General features: G+C 38.4%; 1 protein-coding gene across 3 annotated transcripts in view; it reads right to left on the reverse strand.

Annotated features, from left to right (window-relative positions):
- The window catches only part of mark3a (MAP/microtubule affinity-regulating kinase 3a), a 45560-nt gene that overhangs the window by 17412 nt on the left and 3634 nt on the right, over nucleotides 1-24514 (reverse strand). For all 3 annotated transcript variants that reach the window (XM_008398750.2, XM_008398749.2, XM_008398747.2), the window contains exons 2-9: nucleotides 20398-20580; nucleotides 19438-19491; nucleotides 9607-9655; nucleotides 8025-8090; nucleotides 6368-6438; nucleotides 4839-4895; nucleotides 3189-3425; nucleotides 1053-1172 (exon numbers count right to left, since the gene is read on the reverse strand). In XM_008398750.2, coding sequence (XP_008396972.1) covers nucleotides 1053-1172; nucleotides 3189-3425; nucleotides 4839-4895; nucleotides 6368-6438; nucleotides 8025-8090; nucleotides 9607-9655; nucleotides 19438-19491; nucleotides 20398-20580 — 837 coding nt within the window. The remainder of the gene's footprint in view (nucleotides 1-1052; nucleotides 1173-3188; nucleotides 3426-4838; nucleotides 4896-6367; nucleotides 6439-8024; nucleotides 8091-9606; nucleotides 9656-19437; nucleotides 19492-20397; nucleotides 20581-24514) is intronic.

Raw genomic sequence — 24514 nt, forward strand, 5'->3', positions numbered from 1 at the left:
TCCATTATGCATTCTTTTACATCGTTTTGTGTGTAAAACAGTGTAAAAAGAAATTTCTGCATTTCAAATGTCGAACATTTCTGAGATTAATCTCAAAATCTCCGTTTTTTTGGTGGAAATTTCCTCTTTTTTCTGTCTATAATGACTCTAATATGCTGTTGTAGTTTTGGCATGCTGCTCCCTCAAAACCCACAAAAGATGTGCTACAAATATAACAAAATTATAATTTTAGCTTCTTTCTTTAGAAGTTAGCAGGAAAAATGTCATACCCCATATGTCAAAACTATCTGTAGTTTTTTGACAGATGATCAGGCTGAAGGACTGCCTGGGGTAACTCTGCTGCCTTTCAGGTATTGTGCAACAACAATATCTAAAAACTAAATTTTATCCAGATCAAGAATGAAAGTTCCATATTTTGCAATTATTAGCAAACAAAATTCATTTGCGAATGGTGACCGTTTTCATACAGGATATCTAAAATAYTCATAAAAAAAAGATGCATTCTGGATAGCTGATGTACTTCTGTGCAATGCCGCTTGGAGTTTGCAAAACAGCCAATCCTGGAGCCCCATTTACCTTCCATGGCGCTGATTGGTTGAACCTTCAAGTGTATAGATACAGAAGGCCAAGGTTTGCTTCTGTGAAAATGTTTTCCACTGTGTGTAATAATGCACATGGAGGTATGTTTGGTATCTGAACCAACAGCTGATTGTAAATAAAACCAAATAATTTAACAATTGTACTTGCTTTACAGAATGCATCTATTCTTTCATCAGTTCGATATGAAGGGAGAGAGCTGACTGCATTAAATTTGGTAAAACAACAACAAAAACACCAAGAGAAAAACAGCTCAAATGTATTATTCATAGTTACAACATCAAAAAGGAGGAGGAGGAGTGTGGGCCAGATACACACAGAAAACAGGACACTGTGGGCGTTAGAGATGATGCATGGGCAGAGGGGGGAGTGAGGAGGGGGTCATTCTCCAACGTGCTGCAGGGAGGGGATTAAGAACCAAGTAACATATTTACATTTTCGGTGTCCTCCCTCACCTCGAGAGTACCACGCTTGGCCGGATTCAGGACCAGGAAGCGTTTCAGGAGGTTCTCGCAGTCCGTGGACATGTAGAAAGGAATGCGGTACTTTCCTCTTAGAACGCGCTCGCGCAACTCCTGCAGAGAATAAAGGGAGGATGTTAAAAAAAAAGAAAGAAAAGAATGCAGATCTTAAAGTCATTATGCAAGACATTAGAAGGAAAAAAACACTCATATTTTGCACCCAGACCAGAATGGATGCATTAAAAATAGATATGCTATATATAACACCAGCAGACTCAGCTAATCAGTCCCTCCAGGATTTCTTGCAATCAAAATTTAAAAATATTTCCAAAGAGTTTTCCAAATTTCTTTTTCTCATTAAAGCTCCAGTATGTTAAAATGTTTTTACATTTGTTAAAAATTATGTTGTGACAGAACAGCACGAGACAGAAAATCTGTGAAGAAACAAAAACAAAACAGCTCCTCTGCCTTCMCCAATTACCGTATTTTTCGCACTACAAGGCGCACCTTCAATGAATGGCCCATTTTAAAACTTTTTTTGTTCCGTACTCTATTATTACACATCTGCATTTGTAAAGAACGAGTACTTTATATAGTAGACTGCCCCAGTCATTGTTTCACTCACGGTGTTGGTGTTGCGAAATTATGCCCAACTGCTTTCTGGGTAACACAGACCAACTGACACGCTGCCGCCGCAGTCTCTGTCTCTCTCAAGAGGAGGGGCTTAGTGCTGTCAATCACTCTCTTGCTTACCTCCCTTCTTGTTCTCTGCTACCAGTTGGTAGCCACAAATGCTAAGGCTAGTTAGCATTTGTGGCAAAACAGTTTTTTTTTTTTTTTGGAACAGTAAGTTGTTTCTCCACCATTAGCACATTTAGCAGGATGTAAATGAGGATGATTGACAGCGCTAAGACCCTCCTCCCGGTTGTGATTGGTTGCATTTCTTTAAATCGCAATTCTAGCTGCGGAAAGAACACCAGGAGCTTGATGTTTTCACAGATTATCTGTCTCATACCAAACTATCACGACACAGTGACAGTTTTAATACATATGAAAAAAAAAAAGAACATTTTGTATCTGTTACATACTCCAACATTACAAACTCTACAGATAGAAGATAAAGATAATGGCAAAGAAAACAAGCAGAAAGATTGGACTCATGGACATTTTTCTTTAAATAACTTTGATAGCTCAGTATTAGTTACGCTAAATATAGATCACAGATTATAACTCTTCTTTTAGTAAGGCAGCAGCACAAAGTAGTAGAATTAAGAAATACTGCCAACTGCAGGAGGGAGTTTGACAATTTTTTGACTGTTGCAGAAAATTTGCAATAAACTCACAATTATGCGTTAAATCAACAAAAAAATAATAAAAAAATAGAACGATTTTGCATGAATTTTTGCCATTGCGTAAAACTGGAGGAACTGTCTAATAGACTACCACAACATCCAAAATAAAACTGGTTTAATCGTTTCGTCAGATTTCGGAAAGGCATTTGAGAGGGTGAATTGGAAATTTCTATTGTAGATAAATTTGTACTTTGTAATTTCTTGTCGATCAGAATATTACAGCTCAACCAATGCCTGTGTAAAGAGAAATGGTTGGATTTCTCAGAGCTTTAGTACCGGACTGCGCTGACACCCTGACTTCACTGCAATGAAACCACGGGCAACTGCGATTCAACAAAAGAAAAATACTTATTGAATTGAAGCAGCCAATAAACCACACAAAAATTTGTATATATGCTGATGATGATCTGCAGATTTTTTTTCTTTCAGATTGTTAAGAACAAATCAAAATCCACTTCCATGTCATTCAGCCAACCATCTGTTTACATACTGAGAACATCGAGTAACTAGGCATCAATATTCCCAACAAGCTGACAAGTTTGAATTACACCCCATTAATTAAAACAGAAGACATGGATTACGATCTATATCAACATAGATTTAGAAAAATATTACATTAAACTGCTCTCTCAATTCATCATTTTTAATTACAAAATGCTAGACTGCATCAGAACTTTGCAGAGAGACTATAGGAGAAAATACTCCTGTGAACAAGTCAGAAACCAATTTAAACCTAGCCAGTAATCGGAGCATGAAGTCACACACACTGTGATCCTACCTTTAGGTTCTGTCCATCAAAGGGCAGGGAGCCACTGACCAGCGTGTACAGGATGACCCCCAGACTCCAGACGTCCACTTCCGGTCCGTCGTACTTCTTCCCCTGGAAAAGCTCCGGGGCTGCGTACGGCGGGGAGCCGCAGAACGTATCCAGCTTGTTGCCTAAAGTGAACTCATTGCTGAAGCCGAAATCGGCAATCTTTATGTTCATGTCTGCGTCTAGTAACAAGTTCTCCGCCTTTGAATAAAAGAAAGGGGAAAACGTTACAGAAAGTACATCTGGGGTAACACTTCCAACACATACCACCAAACAAGAAATCAAGACTGAACAATCCATACCATTTAGTTATCAAAAAAAAAAAAAAGTAGAATTCTGAAGTGAACAATGCTGGCGACATGATGTTTAGAAGACAAATGAGAATTATGAGAAAATGTTTATTTGTCCATTAAACAAAGCATTAAACCGACACACAGGGCCGAGGTGTTGGTTGTCCTTCATCCATAGTTAAAATATATATTTTGTTGATCTTTTGTTGATTAAAAGAGATGACGTTTTTACCTAAAGTTAACTTCATTTTTTCCAGTAGAGGTTAATTTGTGAGCCGTTTTCTTTTTTTTTTTTTTTAAAGAACTGAATCATTAGCAGGAGATGCTAATGTTGCTACATGACTGCACATGTAGAGCAGGCAGAGGAGGCTGCTCTGAGCTCCTGTCTCATTAGCCTCTTCATGGATCATTGATGATCCGCAGAGGAAACGACTCAGCAGCTCATCTTGGCTGAAAGACTTTCTCTGCTCTACGGCTTAAAAAAAATAATGAAAAAAAAATGAATCACCGAAACATGAATATTTACACAAGGAAAGCACAAAGGGAGCGGCACGGCAACGGATGTAGCAGGAGCCACGTGAGAACAGTCCGAGACTTTGGCGTGTGTTTACGGACACACTCCAGTGGAACGCAGTGATCCAGTTCAAGACAAGCGTTGTCAGGAGGCGGCTTTCTGGGCCAAGTTAGAAACGAAGTTCTGACGACCTTTTCTACCAAGTAAGTCAGACATGACTGGCCTTCCAGGAGGGGAGTAGCATTAAGCCCTCCTATTATTGAAATTAATATTTTCAAAAGTAAAACTGTGTGTACGACTTTAAAACAACATGCATTTTGGTGCATGGAGTAAAATTATGGAATAGTTTGGAGGAGGAGTTAAAGAAATGCTCTACTAAAAATCAACTCAAAACACTGTAGAAAATAAAAAGATTAGATCAGACACTTTTGAGGTAACAATAAGGAGAATAATTTGAGGTTTGCAACTTATATTGTTAAGTTGCAAACCTTAACAATATACAGCCCTGAAAATTTATTCTGTATTTGTGACAGATTAATGCAAGATGATTCTTCCTCCAGCTCCTTTTTCACTCATGTATAGTGTTGTAAGAAAATGTAAATTAATGAAATTTGTTAAATCAAGCGAATAAACTGATTTATTCTTTAGTTGTAGTAAAAAAGAAAAACTATAATTTTTCCAGAGTATGTAAAGTTTGATCTCTAAGCCCCACTGCCGATTTCCACTATTCAATACTTTTAACTTTGTATTGTGAAGTGTGAAAACTTCCTGCGTGTATTTTCAGGTTTGTGATGATGTTGCTGAACTCACCTTGAGGTCTCTGTGAACAATGTGCTTCTGGTGGCAGTACTGCACCGCCGACACAATCTGTACAGGGAGGGGGAGACGAGCAAGAGTTCAGAACAGTGTCTGTCTGCTGTTGACTTGTCAAACTGTGATAAAGGATGTGGTGGAGAGCGCGATGCGGTTGGCGCCAACAGGAAAGATAATACTCTGTGAAGGTGGTGCTAAAGACAGGAGAGAGGTGAGAAAGTACAGGCAGAGGCTTTTCATCACCAGCAAAGGCCGAGTCCTGCTGCGCCTTACGACACTTATTCAAACCCCTTCAGCTTTTTATGGCACATTATGAAAGCAAACTTTTATATGGTAAACATGAAACAGTGTTGCAAGTACACATGGCTTTCAGGTTTTATTAACGCATAAATCCTTTGAAAAGTGGCATGAAGTTGTGTTTTGAATTTAAATTCTGGTCTGACCAGAAAACCTCCTTCTACATGTTTGCTGTATGATTTACATGGATCATAAAAATGTCAAGACTTCTTATGGCTTTCCTTTACAATGACCAGGAACGGCAACTTTATTTGGAAAGCATATTTCACCATCAGGGCAGTTTAAAGTGTTTTACACGATTAAGAGAGAAAAAAAAGTGGCACATTGCTCTTTAGTGGCAAAATAAAGGAAAGCAAAAATAGGCTATAATTCATGATATTGCAGTCATTATAATTCAAAGGCAGCTCTAATAAATAGATTTTAAGCCTCAATTTAAAGGAACTCTGTTTCAGCAGACTAGAGGAGCATAGCAGCTGAATGGGATGCAGAGCAGACCAGAACCAGAAGACCTGAGAGGTCTGGAAGGTTGTTACAACGAAGCCATTTCCAATAAGCAATACATTAATTCATCGCATGTTAAATTGAAACGTATATTGCAAACATTTATTGTTTTTTTTTTTAGTGTCTATCTACCAAAAACTGGATGATAAAAGTCCTCAGTCTGGTGCTTCGGTCTCAACTGGCCCTTTGTTTGAAGGACAGTTTTGTTTACAGAAACTCAGAATTCATTTTATTTGTCGTTTTTGGTTTTTATTTATTTCGAGATATTTAAATGTTTTCCAGTGTTAAATCTTTGCAAGAAATGATTGCATATTAATCTTTGAGGACTGTACATTAATATGACTATCATTATATTTATATTATTATTATTACTATTATTATTATTATATTAGTTGAAAACAGTCTTAAAATGACTTGTTTATTGTAATAACTGCTGAGACAATTTATCCCAATATGAGCAAAGTTGGTTAAGGTGACAGGCCCAGCCACACCTTATTGAATGTGTTGCCAGGTTACTTAAACTTTTCACTATGGAAGAATTGATGACGTCACCAGGCTTAAATAGTTCAGCATTGGGCCAGCTTCTTCCCCTGGCTGAGCGCTGTGTGTTATTGGTACGGAGAACTGATTCAACTTCTCTGTTCATTCTTCAGACAGGCAGCAGAAGGAGGCGGAGTCAGGAGCAGAGGTGTGAAACCAGAACACTGCAGGGGGAGAAAGTTAGGTACCTGTCTAAATTTAGCCCTGGCCTCCTTTTCCTTCATTCTTCCGTGTGCAACCAGGTAGTCGAACACCTCACCTGCAAACACAAACAGGGAGGTCAGAAAGCGCCTGATGGCGACTAAGGAAAGGTCGGGACTCCAAGTGGGAGAGAGACAGACGTGCTGAAACCGAGCGAATCACGACTTCTAAAGCTCAGCAGATAAAAATAACATTCTCATGCAGCTGGCGCGCTACGCCCCCCATGTGCATGGTTTGAGGGCATTTCTTGAGCATACTGACGTGCTCTAACTCCAAACTGAGCCCCTCCTGGAGGCATAAAGCTGCTGCTGCAGAGTTCCAGGAGCAGATGCTTCCCCGGTTAGCACGTCTACACACCGCTAGACCGCTGCACGGCTACAGCCGGTTGTGTTCTGAATCAGGCTGGCTGGGAAAAGACAAAACCAGCAAAAAGCATCCTGAAAACATGAATGAAGCCCCACTCCTCGCCCAGAGCTCACCTGCAGAGGCCAACAGTGTGTGTGTGTGTGTGTGTGTGTGTGTGTGTGTGTGTGTGTGTGTGTGTGGACGTGAAAGCTTAATCATCTGTGAGCTCAGACTCAGGAGCCAATGAGAGAGAGAGGTGGAGAGAATGAGCCGACACCCAAAAAGCAGGCCAGCTGAGCTCTGAACACGGGAAAACATTCAAGGGCAAAAAAGTTAGCAAGTTAGCTAAGAAAAAAAACTAAAGTGTAACACTTCGATAGAACTGGGACTGGAGTTTGAGCTGAACAGATATCTGAAACTGTGATTATCAGGAGGTAATTTAAGGTGCAAGGTAATAAATATCAACTAAATGCTAGTGTGCCTTTTAAACATACAGGATTTGTTGCTACAAGCTAAACAGTTTATGTGTGGTTATTAATATTGCAGTGGTAGAATATAATTTTGCAGTGGTAGAATATAATTTTCTAGCATCTCAAATCTATGCTCTGCATATTGATAATATATCTAATCTTCCATTTAAGCTCATCAAAAATGCTGATGATGCTGATTGTGGGATGACTTTAGGGACACAAAATTTCAATCTGTGAAGCTCAGAAATCTGCTTGTATTTTCTAGAAAATTTCTCCGATTAATATTATAAATTCTGAGATTTTTGGTAGAAATCTATTCCTTTTTTTCCCTTACCTTATTTTTACATTTAACATAGTATAAATCAGATTTTTTTTACCCCCTTTTTGTGTGAGCGCTGCAGCTTTCCTTTTAGACTATAGAATGTGACCTGCTGGAGCAAAGCAGCAGCAGTTTTTTTTGGGGTGTACCGACTGCAGTTTTCTGGATTATTGCCGATTTTGGCCAAAACTGATTTTCTTTTTGCCTGAAAAGTTGATTTTTAGATCTTTGTGGAGAGAGAAGATCAGTTTCCCTTAAAGGTATCAGCAAATCGCAGCTCTCAGAAAATTAAGGAAATCAGGACCAATTTATCCACTGACCGACGCATCAATGCACTCCTACTTCTCATCTGTTTTGCTTAGAAAAACTTTTGATTTGCCGTTGGGCGTAAAACTCATGTTCATGTTATCCCTCCATCCGTCTGAGAAAATATTGGTGAAATGTGGCGGACCGAGCGAAGTTATGAGGGGTTTTTATGTAACAACGCGAGATGAAATCGTTTCAGCTCACCTCCACTGGCGTACTCCATCACTAGGTAGAGGGTCCTCTCCGTCTCAATCACCTCAAACAGCTTGACTGCAGAAAGGAAGGACAGACAGAGGGAAAACCATGAATTCAATTATATTGAAAAAAAACGGGAGGGGAGAAAAGAAACTAATTCATGGACACGAACAAGAGCCACATGGAAGAAAAATGGACCTGTGTGTGTGTGTGTGTGAGGAGATAATGCAAGCATTGCATGATGAGGCAAATCAAACCTCAATAAGTACTGCACAACAAAATGGAGTGTTTTTTTTGTGTGTTTCTGTCGATAGCAGCTGAGACTCGTCCTGCTACATGTGGAAAAAGGTGGGAGAGTAAACAGAGATGAAGAAAAAAAATCTCTATTATTCTAATCACGTTTCCTGCAGAGGAAATTATGGGGCGAGCAGAAAGGAAATGAAAAATGAATCATCGTCAAATCTTGTTAAATGTTAAAAACTGTGACTAAGCCACGCAATGCAGCAGGTTAAGTGATTTGTCAAAAACAAAAGGAGGAGAAAAAATGCGGATGCTTAATATCAAGTTAAATATTTTATATTGAAAGGACAAAAGAAAACTTATGTATTTTGGAAGCAAGATATAAAACAAATATATCAAATGTTTAATAAAAAACGTTCCTATTCCTATTAGGTTATAAAGAATAATGTGCTGCATTTTTATGATTCTTTAACCTTTTTAACGTCCCATATACATAAAATACATCTATAAAGGCTCATTACTTAAAGGGGCACTATTGGGTGTTTTCCAGGTGAAAAGTGCCATTTTACATCACAGTCAAGTAACTATATAACTTCAGATGTTAGAAAAATGCTGTATATATCTAATATGATGAAAAGAAATGTTACTTTGCAACTTGATGCCTTGAAATTGGGTCTCTGTTTCTTTAAAAACCTCTGCTCTGTCTGAAGCTCTGCATTCAGGAAGTCATCTCAACATGGCTCCTCTATTAGTCCTTTAACGTTTTTACCAGCGTTGATCTGAGAAGTAGCTCCTATAATGAGCTCAGCAGTTCCACCAGCTGTTTGCTAATTGCTGCTGGCTAGTCTGAAGGGCTGAGTGGGGGAAGGCTGCTCTGCGAGGTCAAAGATACTAACAAAACATGATGGAAAGGTCAAAAATAATACATAAACATAATACTGCCCCTTTAAACTAAAATCTTAGCAAAATCCTTCATCTTTTATTTGCCATCATAAATTAACCTCATTTCTTTGACTAGGACTAGATTGCTAGAACCAGTAGTTTTGGTTCTCAGCCGTGATTGGTCAGCTGAGCCTTTTTAAAGCGAGGCGAAAGGCTGAAACAAAGATCAACTTAAGAGTGATGTCGTTTTCCAGGAATACCTTATGAATAATAACAAATAATTAAATGTCTGACAATGTGTGTGTTAGACAAAAACACAAAGTTACCAGACCTTAATTTGAGCAATGATCTTAACTTTTAAAATCATATTTTTAGCTTTTCACATGTGGACACAAGCGTCTCGCATCCTAAACCCCGTCAGTGTGATGTTGCAGTCTTTCTGTGTGGAACGGATCAAAGATCCACTTACCAATATTTGGATGATTTAAGATCTTCATTATTCTGACTTCTCTGAAAAGCTGTAAAGGACAGACAAACAGAGTTAGATTAAAAACTTTCATATTTTTGTTAAATCTACCAAAATAAGTCTGACACGCAGTAAAACACCAAATCTATCATTTGTACCATTTATAGCCCCAATTTTGTTATAATCCATGTAATTTTATTGTATGGTTTCTACAATGACTGAAGTTTATTATTAATATTATTCATATGGAAATATTCATCATGTAGAAATTTTATTGATTTATTGATGACTTAGGATAAAATATTACGCCAGGGTAAACAGATCGATGAAGCTGATGATTTGGGGTTTTTATTCTCTCTAAACCCCAAATAAACTACAGATTTTCCAGATTAAACTGCTCAATTTGTTTTTTTAAAAGTTCCCAAAACCCTTAATTTATTCATTTATTTCTCCCTTCTTGGTTGATATAATTTCAAAAAGCTGCTGAGCTGGGAGGGTCAACCAGTCTGACCAGGAACAATTTCACAAAATTCAATCAGAGGAGCGAGGAGAGCAGCTGCAGCCAAAACCGCTTCACCATTTGGCTGCACATCCAGAGCAGCACAAAGAGGAATGCATTATTAACCAGCTGTTCACTACACCATGCTCTTCCATCCCATAAAGAGCTAAAAAGGATTCAATCTTTCATGAGGTGGGGTGTGGGGAGGCGGGGGGCAGGCGTTATGACGTGGTCAGGCGTGTTTATGAACCGAACGCTGCTGATGAAACTGGAACACAAAAACAAACCACCACTTCCTTTATGCAACTGAGCAAAATGATGCAACAGAAGTTCTGCTGCATTATCATCAGAGAGAGGAATATTACCAAAACATCATTCTTTGGGGAGTTTTCAAATATTGTAATTTGTGTTGTTTTTTTTAAAGTGTTTTGAAATTGATTTTATTAGCATAATTTGGTCCAGTCATAAACACTTGACTGTATGATTCAGAGTCTGTATTGTAAAAATACGTCGCTGGATTGTTTAGTGAGTGTTTTTATGAAAGAAAATAGTATAGCTAAAAAAAACTATTACCAGAAACAAATTTTGTTTAGTGAAAAACTTACATGAATACATTGTTTTAATTCCTACAAACTAAACGCAGACCGACATCAGGTCACTAACAGGCCTCAGTGGGAGGACTGGGGGGAACAGATGGACGGATTCAAAATGTTTTTATTTTAGTCATTTTATTTAAAAAGTGGAACTTATCTATTCACTGCCAAGGCTGAACAATCGGATCAATCAATTACTGGAATAATCATCGATTAATTTAGTAATAAATTAATCATTAACTGGAGTACAGAGAGTCTAGAGTAATTAAGCCTAAACTGTACAAAAATATACACATTTTGTAATTAAGACGAAAAACCTTCTTGGTGTGTAGAGATCTTCTACTCTTCAAGTCTCAGTTTTAGCTTCACCTGGTTCAAAGTATGAAGAAAAAAAATGTTCTAGTAAGCACGTTTTGCTATCGGATTATGAAGTGGTTATTCAAAAACAAAAAACAACAACGAAAAATAACTAGTCAACAGATCAGTCAAATATTTATTTTCCTACTTTAAAAATGCAAATAATTTCTTTGTAGTGTATTTTTAATATTATGCAAAATACGCTTCAGAAAAATCTGCAGAATGTGCCAATTTTTTAATCCAGTCAACAGAATAATTGATCACTAAACTCGTCAACTGCAACCATGTTCGTTGTGTTGTCATGTTTCAGTTGTTCATCTTAAAATTCTAGTTAAAACCCGAAATTTAGCTCTGAAAATTACTAGAAAATAAATGTATAGAAAAAAAAACTTGGATTTTCATTAAAGGCGTTTGCAATAGCCTACAAAATCACGAGGAAGAGAAAGGTCAAAAATCCATTTTTCATTAAGTTATAATTAATCACTTTTACTTACTACATGTAAATAAACCCCATGGGGGGATAGTAAACGTATGTTGTGTTAGGTTGGGATTCTTTTCATTAGCATCCATAAAAATAATAATTTCCCAGTTTTTTTTCCCCCGTTTGTTGGACATATGCCAACACGGTGTGCTACTGAGTTTGGTGTGAACGTCATTTAAAGACAAAAAACTGAATGCATGAAGCGGCTCGCCCTGGCCCAGCGGTGTAAATAAAGACACCGCAGCAGGCAGAGTGTGTGAGCAACAGGCAGAGGAGTGTGGACTGATTCAGGCTGGTAGATGTACTGGGACACTTTCTGCCCAGAACCGTACACTGCTCTGCTCTGCCTAAAAGGCTAACAGATGGTGATAAACAGCGGGGGCCGTTTTCAAATTCAGCGAGGCTTCGAACATCGGGGTCGCCTTGGAACACGCACACACAAGTTTTATCCACACTTCTTTTGGGAAATAAAGCAACCTTTGATTCTAGATGTGATCACTTCACAGCGACCCCTAGCAGACAAACCGCTGATTCATATCAGTAAGACACCAGAGTGTGTTTGGAGTCCAGTTTGACCGACAGATCAATGAGACCTGAAGCTTTAAAACGGTCTGAGACACGGAGATGCTGACTGGGAGTTTTCCAGGCCTGGAGGGTTCTGACCAGCAAAACAACAAGCTTATCATTTCATCAAAAATGATGTGAAAGTGAGCAGTCAGGACAAATCTTCCATGTTACAAGGTGATGCAGCTGGGTGAGTCAGACTGAACTCTGGTAAAACGAGTTCAACAGCTTTCCATGCCAAATAAAATGGTACAGAATGTCACCAAGTTCATCATCTAGACTCTCGTTTCAAGAATATTCAGCGCCACTGAGATACATATGATCATTTAGGAAATGTCACCTGTTCAATAGCTTGTCTACTGAAAGGTTAAAACTAATTTACCCGCCTGTTGTGAATGTTGCTCAAGTCCAATTAACCGTCTGAATAAAAAGGGCAAAGAAAGTCAATTAGAAGATTTGATCAGTTCTGTGTAGGCTAGTTTAAATCAAACTAAGTTAACAGCATTTAACTACGTTACTCTGAACTGTTGTGCTAATATTGGCTAATGAACTGCAGTAGAAACTTTTTCTCTTTTTTTTTTGTAGTCATGTTCAAACAGCCAACAACAGCCATCCCATCTTTTACTGTGCCAGAGTTTTACAGGTAAAAACCTGCAGGTTCGTTCTGCTGGCACCGAGCGGTGTGAAAGTAGAGATCAATTAGCTCATGCCGAATGTGTCTGGAAATATCGCTTCAACCTCAGACAGTGCAGATTCAGTCTGAAATACTGAATCTGTACAGATTCCATTAATGCAGGTGATTAATTCCATCACATAAATAAAGCTAATTTTACAGGTCAAAATAAACGTGAATCTGTTCTTTGGTTGTTTTAGAGTATTGGCAGTAGGCTGTAACGATAAAACATTTTACCAGATGATAAATTGTTCCAGACATTATTGCGATAAACAATAATGTTGTTGTTCTGAGACCATTTTCAAGTAATCGCAAAATAATGCAAAACATATATTCTCAAAGATTAATAAATGTTCATTAGAATTTAAAGTTTAACAGTGGAACTGGAAGACGTCTTACATATCCAAAATAAACAAAAAAAAAAACCAAAATGAATCATGAAGTCTTTGTAAACAAAACTATCCTTCAAAAAAAAGGCCTAGATGAAACCAAAGCACCGCTCTGAAGACTTATTAAACAGTTTTTGGTAGAGATGAGCGAAAAACCATAAATCATGCAAATGAAAATCATTGAGCTTGCTTTAATTTATCATGCAATTAATAGATTTATTGTTTATTGCGACAGGCCTAATCGGCAGGTTTCAGCAAGACAAATTCAAGACTTTTTAGACCTTTTTAATAACTTGAATGAAATTTAAAGTAGAAAAAAAACAATAAATAAAAGGTTGGAGAAAGGAACGGCGGAATGAAATAAGGTAATCACACTATAAACTAGGTCAAGGACAAAAACGTGCCACTGCAACAATGCGCGGCATGCTCTGACTACATCTGTTTTGTCACCTATATCAGGCGCCTTCAGGGGAAGTAACACACAGCTCGAAGCTAAAAATCACAGACGCTGTTAGCTTTCACAAGCTAGAAGTCCAAAAGGAGGAACTGAGTCTGCACGTTCCCGTTTCCTGTATCCACTACAACTGATCTGGGATGTATAAACAAGTCTGAGTGGGTTAAACATTAGATCACTTCCTGGGCTTTATTTTTATTTGTGTGCTTTTGGAAACAGCCATTCCATCCGGTTACAGGCTGAGTCACAAACAACAAATTACAGCCTCTGGAGTTTTAACCAAGACGAAGAAGATGTGTGTTTGCCGTTTACTGCAGCAAAGCCACGTTGTTTATCTCAACTAGGACTCTGAACAGGTTCTGTTCAGCTCAGCCGGTCACTGGGATCATTCAGCTCTCATCTGGACAAACAAATCAGCCTGAAGGAACAAATCCTTAAACTAACAGATGAGCACACTTCAATATGTAATCGCTGGATCTGCGTCCAGCCAGAACATTTCAGCACAAGAAATCTGAAAAGTCTGAACAAGCCATCCTCCTGGTGTGGAAAGTTCTAACGTAAAACAGGGAATCAAAAGACATTGGTTTACTCATGCACCAAATTCTTCCACAAAAACAAAACAAAACAAAACCAAAAAAAAAGTGGTGATGCATCGATATTAATACTGCTGTTATGACCGATTACCAATATTATATACAATTCCCTACACCTACGACATTGTTTGAACGAGACTACATCATCTACATTGCTTTTCTGATTTAGTTAAATGTCTTCATAAGTTAGGGCTGGACGACATGGCTGAAAAACACATGATTTAAGAATTTCTCAACAGCCGATATCATAAATTATCGAATAGTTTTTTGTTTTAAATATGTGAATTATTACCAAACTAGTGATGTGACCTTTCCTGTGTTATCGTTTTGTCCACAGTTTTCTCTCTGTCATTGTTTTTTTATTTTTAAGCAGCTATGAGACACAGTGATGAAACCTGAAACTGCTGCTGCGAAAGTTACTCAACAGGTTGTTGCTAGGTAACCAAAGCATGAGTAAGTGGATCAATGCAACCAACATTTTGTTTTTAGCTCGCCGTGAGAGGCTGAGGAGATGAGCTCTTCCCTCTGCCTACATCCCCCATAATGCTCTAGTCAGTTAGTGGGCCTGAATCTAATTGAGGGGTTCTAGATGAAGAGGAGGCTGGATTTATTTGCACACCACACTTTTCTGATTTTTTTTTTATGTACATTTTTTTTAAATGGAATCAATGTATCAATTTCATTTTAATGTTATGCGCCAATACTGCCGTTATGCTAATGTTGGTCTGACCTGAAAACATTGATGGGGTACTGAGTGCATATGCAGGGCTCAGTAAGTCCTCAGGTCTCTTCATGTCAGAAAACCAAAAAACACGTCGACTTAAATGAGCCTCAAACATTAAACCTCCCACACAGGTTGAAACAGGGAGGCGCTAAAGATTAATTAACTCTGTTATTCCTTACATAGGGGAGCTTTTACTTTGGGAACCTCAAATAAGCAAGGCATGGTTTTCTTAAATTAAATTCCTTTTAATCCAACACACTGGATGAAGATGATCCGAGTTCAAACATAGCAAAGCAGTTATGAAAAACTAAATCTTCCAACAAAAAACATTTTTAACCTCCACCTTCTTTTTTTCTTCCTAAAAAGAATAAAAGAAAAAATGTTCATCCATGTCAAAAGCAGCAGCACAGATTTGCATTCCACATTCAGTGGGCTCACTGTTGTGCTAATATTGGCTAATGTTAGCTTACGTCAGAAGATACTGGGGCATCACAGACGTTAATGGGTCAACATGCTAACTTTAGCTTGGGAAATTCATTTCGAACAACAACGACTGCCTTCGGCTGAAGTTATATAATCCTGATTTAAAGCAGCTGGTTAACTGCAAATAAAATAAAGTTCTTAATGGAAGTACCTGATGTCTGATTAAACAATGCAGAATGAAGATAAAAACAGGGTGTTTTTTTGTTGTTGTTTGGATGAAGATTTGTTGTTGTGATTTAATAATAAAAAAAGTGTGCATGCCAACAGACTTAGCTTTAAGCCTCCTCTGTTTACATTTCATCAAGACTTAAGAGCTGAACTCCCACCTTGACCTTTGACAGCGATCCCATCCAGAGCTTTGGAGAGTTCAGATGTGTCAACTCAACCATGCTAACAATTAAACTACTGAACAGACATCTTTAGGTTCTAAAGACAAAAACACCCTCCTGTCTGCCATCAGCCTCTCAACCATTTGCACTGTTACATAAAAGTCTAATTCAGGTTGGCTGTTTTTCTGGAGCGCTGGGTGACAATCCTGCTGACAGGAAATTTGTTTACAAATAATTCATTTTATTAGTGGTTTAGATCGGAAATCGGGTTCATCTTTTTATTTACCGTTTTTGGTTGTGTTTTATTTTGGATATTTAAAGTATCTTCTACTTCCAGTGTGAAGTGATCTGTGCAAAATTAAACAAACTTGCGTTGTTATGACATTGTCAATATATTACTTGAAAATGATCTCAGAACAACAATATTACATCGACAACATCGAAATAATTTCTGAGGCAGTTTATCATCCAGTAAAATTTGCTACCGTGACTACCAATGGATGGGATCGGCTCCACATGGAAGTGGTGCATCCCTAGCCAGAAACTTCCTTTAAAAAAAAAATCTAGGGTAAAATTTACCCTTTATTTGTTAAGTGAATAAAGGGATGACCAGCATTCCATATATTTAGCTCTTTGTTTGGAAAAATAAAACATATTGCTGATAGGCCTAAAATATGTCATAATATTTTAGGCCTTGCCGCCTGGCTGTACCTAGCCCTATCCTAATTCTGCCATGTTGCTACTGTAGTTCTTTTTTGTGATTTAGTCATGTTCTATGACTCCAAACTATAAAAATATTACCTCTGTCCATCACCACCTTTTACGGTTATGGATTCTGAGGTCCGGACTGGAGAGGAATCAGACATTCCAGGTCAAAACTGAGACTTCATTGGGAATTCCAGTAAAATATTCCATCATTCAAGCGCATGGAGTGCAGTGTACCTTTAGCTTGGTAAATTAGCTCACTAACTGTTGGGGAAAAGAGTGTTTTAAAAGAATGAGTGAACGCTGATATTTCTTCTGTTAATGCCTGGCTGAACCAATCCGTGACTGGATTTTCTTCATCTCACCGAGAAAAGGAAAAGAGAAAACAGCCAGTTTGTCTATAAATGGAAACGTGACATTAACATGACTTCAAGTATTCAAACACTTTTTTTTTTTGGATCAACGTGCCCTGCTTCCTTAAAATAAACATTAAAAGAAGTCAAATACTTTCTGGAACGGCATGAGGAGTAATCTGACAACTATGTTTTTTGTTTTTTCTTGGCGGTGACAAAGCAGGAACCTAAAAACAACAAGAACCGACACAAAAGCTTCACGCCTTGTGTTTCTGTGAATGGCGGTGTCATGACTCAGTGTCTTTGTGTCACAGCAGACGCCAAAGGGTCCGGGCCCCTGAGCTACAAAGGCAACAATCAATGGAGCTTTGGAAAAACTGATGGAAAACCACTGGCCAAGCACCGAGGGAGACCAGGGGCAGAGAGGAGAGCCGGGAGGCGGGGCCGGCATCGGCAGCAGCCGTCCGGTCGCCGCTCTCATCTGTGTGACGGTTTCAAAAGAACGAGTCGATGCTGCTCTCATTTCCCCGAAAACTTCAGGGCCAGGAGTCACAGAGGCATGATGGGACAAAACACTCATCTGCCTTATTAGTGAGGACAACTGCACCCCCCATCAGAGACACAGGAAATGGAGCTCAGGTTGATGATCGCAGACTGATCATCTAAGAGCAGAAAACAAAGCTCCTGCAGATTTCTGGAAGTCAAGTTTAAGACTTTAAGACCTTTTTTTAATTGCACCTTGAATTAAAGACCAAAATCAAAATGTATGGGTTGGTAACAGAAGTGAGCCAGTAGCAAAACCAAACCTCATAGCCTCATTTGCACTTGCCCATGATACACAGAAAAGTTAGCAAGCAGTTTAATGTTAGCAGCTAGTTAGCGGCAGCCTCAAAAACCTCCAGTAACAGAAGGACATAAAGATACTGTATCTACACACGACTCAAAAATGTCCCACAAGAAAAACTACTCATGAAAAAATTATTTTTTTTTAGTCGGAGAAATTACAGATTACTTTCTTTTTTTAAGACCTTTTTAATCCCAACTTGAATTAAATTTAAGACCAAAAAAAAACTATAAATGTAGGGCAGTGTTTCCCAACCCTGGTCCTCAAGGCACACTGACCTGCATGTTTTAGATGTTCCCCTGCTTCAACACACCCCATTCAGATGATTGCAATTCAGCAAAACCCTGTTAATCAGCCATTAATTGAAATGATGTGTGCTGAAGCAGGGGAGCATCTAAAAGATGCAGGTCAGAGAGCCTTGAGGACCAGGGTTAGGAAACAGTGGTTTAGGGGATACTGCTGCCGTGTTGTTAAGAATCAAAAACTCCCATAATGCCAAGGCAAAAAAAAAAAAAAAAAGGGGGTGGGGGGTTCTTTTTTCGCACAGAATGCACCTAGCCTTGAATGACTTAGTCAACTGGCAATAAATACTTTTTTTTTGGCTGTAATCAAATTTTTATTTGCCTGGTCATTAATGGTACTAATGACATGCAACCACAAACAGACTTCTGTGTGAACAGTTTTTAACCCCAAAGTGACCTGCAGCTGCAGAAGAAGAACGCAGCGCTCCGTTTACAGACTGATCATTCAGACTGCAGACACTTTAAAAACATATCTGATTTAGCTCCACATATAAAACTGGCACGGTTTGGATATTTTTTGGGGTGAGAAGTTTGGAATTGTGGCCAGAAAAATAAAATGCCTAGAAAAATAAAATGAAATAATGATTTAAAAAATTATCACATAGGTCACATTTGGGGGAACAAAACGACAACAAAGGTTTGGGTCACATTTGCTTGCTGTGTGAATGTAATCAAACTGCAGTCCAAATAGTCTTTTGGGATTTGAATGTTGCACAAACTAGTATTGCAATAATATATTTCTGATATGTTGTGCAGCTCTATCTGAGACTGTAACAAGGTTTCCCTTCTATCAGGACAACAACCCCAAAGAGTTATTTATGTGCTCTAACGGTCCAGTCAAAGTCCAGATGGAAAGCATCCTTGGTAAGCCTTGATAATTCACCTGAACTGACAGTCTCTATTCAGTCTGAATGAGCTGAAGATAAAAAAAAAGACAGACGGACAACAATGTTCATCTCCAAGCATGGAAAGTTGGTACTGAATGGTGGTGGTCTAAATATAAATGCACACCACACCTTTCAGACTTTTGTTAAAGAAAACGAAGAAAGGTTTGATTTTCCTTCCACTTCAGTGTGACTGTGTGGGCACGCGGCACAAAAACACACCAGAGCACACTGAGGTTTGTGGTTGGAACAGGACAGAATGTGAAAAAAAATTCAAGCAGTCCAAAGACTTTTGCCAAGAGCTGCAACAAGCAAATAAAAACCAACCCAGCTACGACCACCGGCCAGCAAGAAGACAATTACATTCATTCATCGTGGAGATTAAGACGACAGAGAAACTGGGGGGGGGGGGAATCTTCTATGTGTAATGAGAATGATCAGATGTTTTTTAGATTCGAATCGAATGCAAAGGTCGTGATAACGCTGAGTCATCTCAACTTCACGAGCCAGAAAAGCCACAAGGTTACAGTAACATCTCTATTCTGACCCAGCAGAAGATGCTTGCTGGGTGCAATTTATACAGAAGAGACTGGAGAGAGCAAATTACCTTCTGAAGGCTGTTTGGGTTCAGTTGCGTCTTGTCTATTATCTTAATTGCCACCTGTGGAGAAGGGAAAAAATGATAACTTAGCCAGAGGTGGAAAAGTGTGAAAAAAGATGGAGCCAACACCTGCGTAATTAAAAACAACACAGGAATTGGAGCTCTATAAACCAAAGTGACTGTGGTGCTGCCATTCACAGTTTAGAGGTCGTCTGAAAGCACAACGGAGTGGAACGTCAATCATTTCTGAAATCAGACGCTCAGTAGCAGCAGTCTGGCTGAACAGATTTAGCGACCCGATTTCAATTCTTTATTCCACGAATTAGATCCCGTACAATTTAAATTCAATCTATAATTATACAGTTAAAGCTACAATAGTATGTGCATTTGTAATTTATTTTTTTATATTTCAAACTTCATGTCTGTTTTTCCAATTTCCACATTTTGCTACAAGCTATCGTTACATTTCAAATCAAAACAAAAACTACTTTCATTTTTAAATGTGGAATTCTATTTTTACTTCTGAATTTTGCTAAATTCTTATTTTGTTTTTGATTACATTTCCTTACTTCTAATCTGATTTTAAATTACATTTCTATTTTACTTGACATAACTACATTTCTCATTTCTACAGCTGCGGTATCATAGTGCCATTTTACAGCACACTAAAGTAACTGTTACCTTCAGTAGTTATAAAAATGCTGTATACAACTCAAATATAAGAAACTTGAGTGTAACTGAACGCCTGTCTGTCTCTTTAAGAAGCTCCTCCACTTTCTGAAACTCCAAAAATGTTGCTTTTTAGCAACATTTTTACCAGCGTTGCTCAGAGAAGTAGCTCCTATAATGAGCTCAGCAGATGTACTGCTCCACCAGGTAGTTGCTAATTGCTCCTGGCTAGTCTGAAGGAGCCGACTTTAGCGAACTTGCTTTTCAAAGTAAAAGACAGTGACCTCTGCAGCTTACCTCTCTGCCGGTGAGGATGTGCCGGGCAAGTTTAACTTTGGCAAAGTTGCCTTTGCCGATGGTCTTGAGCAGCCGGTAGTTGCCCACATGGGGTTGCTGCGACTCGTCCGAGCTGCGGGATCGCATGCCGGTCCGACCTGAGCGTGTGCCGAGCTCCTGGCGCCCGTTGCTGTGAGATGTGTGCTGCAGACAGAACAATAACGTTGGAAAACTACTGCAGTGCTTCAAGTACCAGTAAAATGTTGACAAATCAACTTTTCTAGTTGATCACAGATTAAAAAGGCTGATTTCCCGATTCTGGTTCTGTCAGTTATCTTTTTTTTTGCCGGAAAGCCTGATTTAATCAAGGCTGTAACTTAAATCAATCTAAACCACAGTAGTTCAGTAAGTCACCTCTGTTTACACATACCAGGTGTGAATCGTTACTTAAACTCATGACATTCTCTTATTACTAGCAGAATTGCTTTTTTAGTCCAGAGTTGGGCCATTTTCAACTTACTCAGCTACTAGTGAACTTCAAGATCTCACACTTTTACAATCAGTGTCAACATTTCATGCTGACCACAACATTATGTGGTGTGGAGGTTGTTACCGAGTGAAGAAGACTGAAGGAAGGAAGGAAGACGTCAAGCCGTGTCTGTTTTACTCAGGCTGCAGGAGACAGCTTTCAGCAGATAACAGAAAGACTGAATGAAGTGCAGCTAACACGATCTGTCCTGTTCTTTCAAAGTTTCAACTTGTTATGGAACATGCTGAATATGAAACGTTGGCAGCCTGCTGGAGGGCTCAGAGAAATGCTAACAGCTGGCTTAGCACTGAAATGCTCAAAGAGACGATGCTCATCGCACTAAATACTAATGCAGAATGATTGGAAATAAAACATAAATCTGACTGGTGCTGCTCGAAATATTACTACATTAAGTCATAGTCATTTCTTCAGTAATCAGCACAACCACAGAAATATGACTTATCTTTTCATCTAAACAGATTTCTGTTTTCGGTATCGGGGTCTGACTCATCCTGAAAGCTCCACATCTCAGCCTCTTCACTGCAGAACGGACACCAGGAGCAGGAGTTTATACAGAATCCTTACAAACCACTCCAGCTTTTGACTGTCCTTGGACATGCTTCACATAAAGTAAAGTACTCAAAAGGTTCATCTAAATTAATGCTAGTGTTATCATATATGACCACACAAAGCCTTTCGAGTTAATAGAACGTGTGTGTGTTACACGTGGAAGCTTTTCATCTTAGATCAAATGTACTGGTGGATCAATAAATCACAACAGTTTCCTTAATGTTTAGTGTTTGTCACCCCACTGTTGCCAACTTGGTCGATATATTTAGCAACTTTTAAGAAAAAAAGGAAAGAAAATTGGTATTGGTCAAGATTGGAAGGTCATGCTTTTTTTTTTTATAAATGTAAAAAATAATAGTTATAAATCGGTGACTGGCCAGAAAAGAGTAATTGGAGCACCACTAATACAATGTGCCATTTCTCACAAAACCGTTAAAACAGACACAGTTTGTTGGTTGTTGCCACCCTGCAGTCGCAGTTGACAGCATCTCTTCTTTAGTCGCAGACAGAACGGTCAGGATTGTTTTAATTGGCACACATCACGTTTGGATAAAGCTCCTGAAATAATTTGGAGTTTAGGATAAATCCATCTGTTGGTTGACATCCACTTTTTGTCAGCAGATTAAAAAAAAATAAAAAAAATAATCCGAGTTCATTTTAAAATTTTTGCTCAAGTTTCACAAATGTGGGAGGTTAAATGTTTACATCACTTGTAAGACTGACACTGCTAAATGTTACGGAAAAGCACCAGAGGCACGTTTAGTTAAACCTCTCTTAACGGAAAGGCATGCGTGTCTGAATTAAAGCCCAAGGGTCAATCAATTAACCAGTCTGGGTAAACAAGCTGCTAGTGTACAACTTATGCTAAAGAACAACCAGAGCCAACACACCTCAGATAAAAACATTTCATCACAGCTCTAATAATTAATATGCTAACAATGTTGGTCAACATTGTTGGTTTTCTTCGTAAAATCTGACCGACGGCTGCCTGGCCTCAGTCCCCGTGTTTTTCTGTCCCACTTTGATTAAAACAAAGACAAAAACTTCTTTGGAAGTGGACAGAAAAAAAAAATGAATCGCTCACACTATTTAAGGAATGCAATCAAGCTAAAAAATAAAAAGGAAATACAACAATGGTGGATAAGCTTTGTTATGATGCAACCTAAAATTAAGCACAGTCAGTTTAAAGTTGTGTCGTCACAGAAAAGCCTTTTTTGTCCCTTTGTCTCCAGACGGCTGGAGGAAACAAACTGAGTAGACTGATACTCTGTGTGGTTCAGTATTGATTAGCGGGGAGTCTCTACCCCCCTTCCTCTTTATCGACCCCCAACTACCTAATGCCGTTACCTCTGAAGAGTGTGTAGAGTAAAGTTTGCTGTACTGGTGCAGAATTAGCAAATAAATTTGGAATTCAGTAAATTTATGTCTGTTTAAACAAAATGTTCAAAGTACAGTTAGCAGTGTTTTTCTGACCGACATCGACTGATTATATATCTGAGTCGGGAGGGAGAAAAGTGGACCGGTGCGTTTCTACTGTTACTGAGAGGAAAATGCAGAGAGAACATTTCTATCAGATAAAGATTTAAATTCAAGACCTACTTCACTGTCAGAAATAACTTAACTTTTTGTCAACATACTTCACAATATAAGTTAAAATGACTTTTCAGCTCTTTGTGATTTTAGTCTCATATATACGTGCCAATATGTTTTCATGTGGCGATTGAAATTTTGGTTGTTTTCTTTTTTAAATTGCCAAACCCTAAGTTTACATTCTTTCCTGCAGTCAGTTCATCTCTTCCTTTTGTACCTTTAAAACTATTTCAGTACTTAAACCATGTTGTAGTTTTGATGAAATTGCATAACAATTGTTTCACATCCTATTATTTCTGCTCTGTTCCACATTCGGTCTGACCGACTTATGAAACATGACAGATTATTGATGACTCTAGATCAAACCACAGTAACCAAGTCAGCTCCAGTTGGTAGGGATTACTTACTGGAGTCATATAACCATGTTGCTTTACTGTAGACAATACATATTGCAAAAACTAAACGTTACTGTGGGCAGCAGAAAAGCTATGAAGAATGTTTCTTAAATCTGTTAATTATAGCGCTTAAAGAAAAACTGGAATAATAAAAAAAAACACTACTGACAGAATAAAATCTAGAAACATTCAAAAAGCAAAGGATGTACAAATTTAACACAAACAAATGTTAGACTTATGATAGAAAGTCTAATAAACGTCTTGACTTTCGTCCATTGCATTTCTCAAAAATGAAAAGTCAGCACCAAAGCTTTTATGGGAGAAGCAAAGAGCGTACAGATTTACTAGATACCTTAATGTCCAAGATCAATGAGAGGAAATCTGAAATTATTCATAAATATTTAAAGCCTAAAGTTAGGATGACTGAATTTACGTCTTTTTAATACCTCACTGAAACCTGTAATTACTTGACTGAAGGACGGCATTTTAGAAAATGCAGAGTACAAACAGTTCCAATACTGATCGGGACAGACGTCACACTAACAGAAATCATCCACAGCGTGTCATACAGAACCAAAGATTGAAAGGACAGAACTTTTTTTGTCTTTTAAGATATCAGTTTAATAATTTTAGTTTTATAGAATTGATTTCTCTCTAACCGGGAGATTTTCAGGAAAAATCTCAGTGACAGACTGAGCTCAGACCGCCAGACTAATGCAGATAAACCATCTCAGGCCGTCTCAAAGTGCAGAGAAAATATCCTCAAAACATTTCAAGTCCATTCCCACCTGTCTGTGGCGCTACCTGGGTGTGATCAGAAGATGAAATCAAACTTTATAAAAAATTTTTAAAAAAATAAAAATAAAAAAAAACTCAGTGGAGGAGCTGCAGTTCCAATTCTAGTCACTCGACCCTGAAAACACCAAAGCTTGAAGGAAGTATACGTGAAAAACATCAGTAGACCATAATAAGGTCAGTTTAACCCTGAACTCAGCCAGACGGATTTTCATTCTCTACAGGAATATTTTTGGGCTTCTGACTGGAAACAGCGCTG

The sequence above is a fragment of the Poecilia reticulata genome, linkage group LG22, assembly GCF_000633615.1.
Source record: "Poecilia reticulata strain Guanapo linkage group LG22, Guppy_female_1.0+MT, whole genome shotgun sequence".
NCBI classification, from domain to species: Eukaryota; Metazoa; Chordata; class Actinopteri; order Cyprinodontiformes; family Poeciliidae; genus Poecilia; species Poecilia reticulata.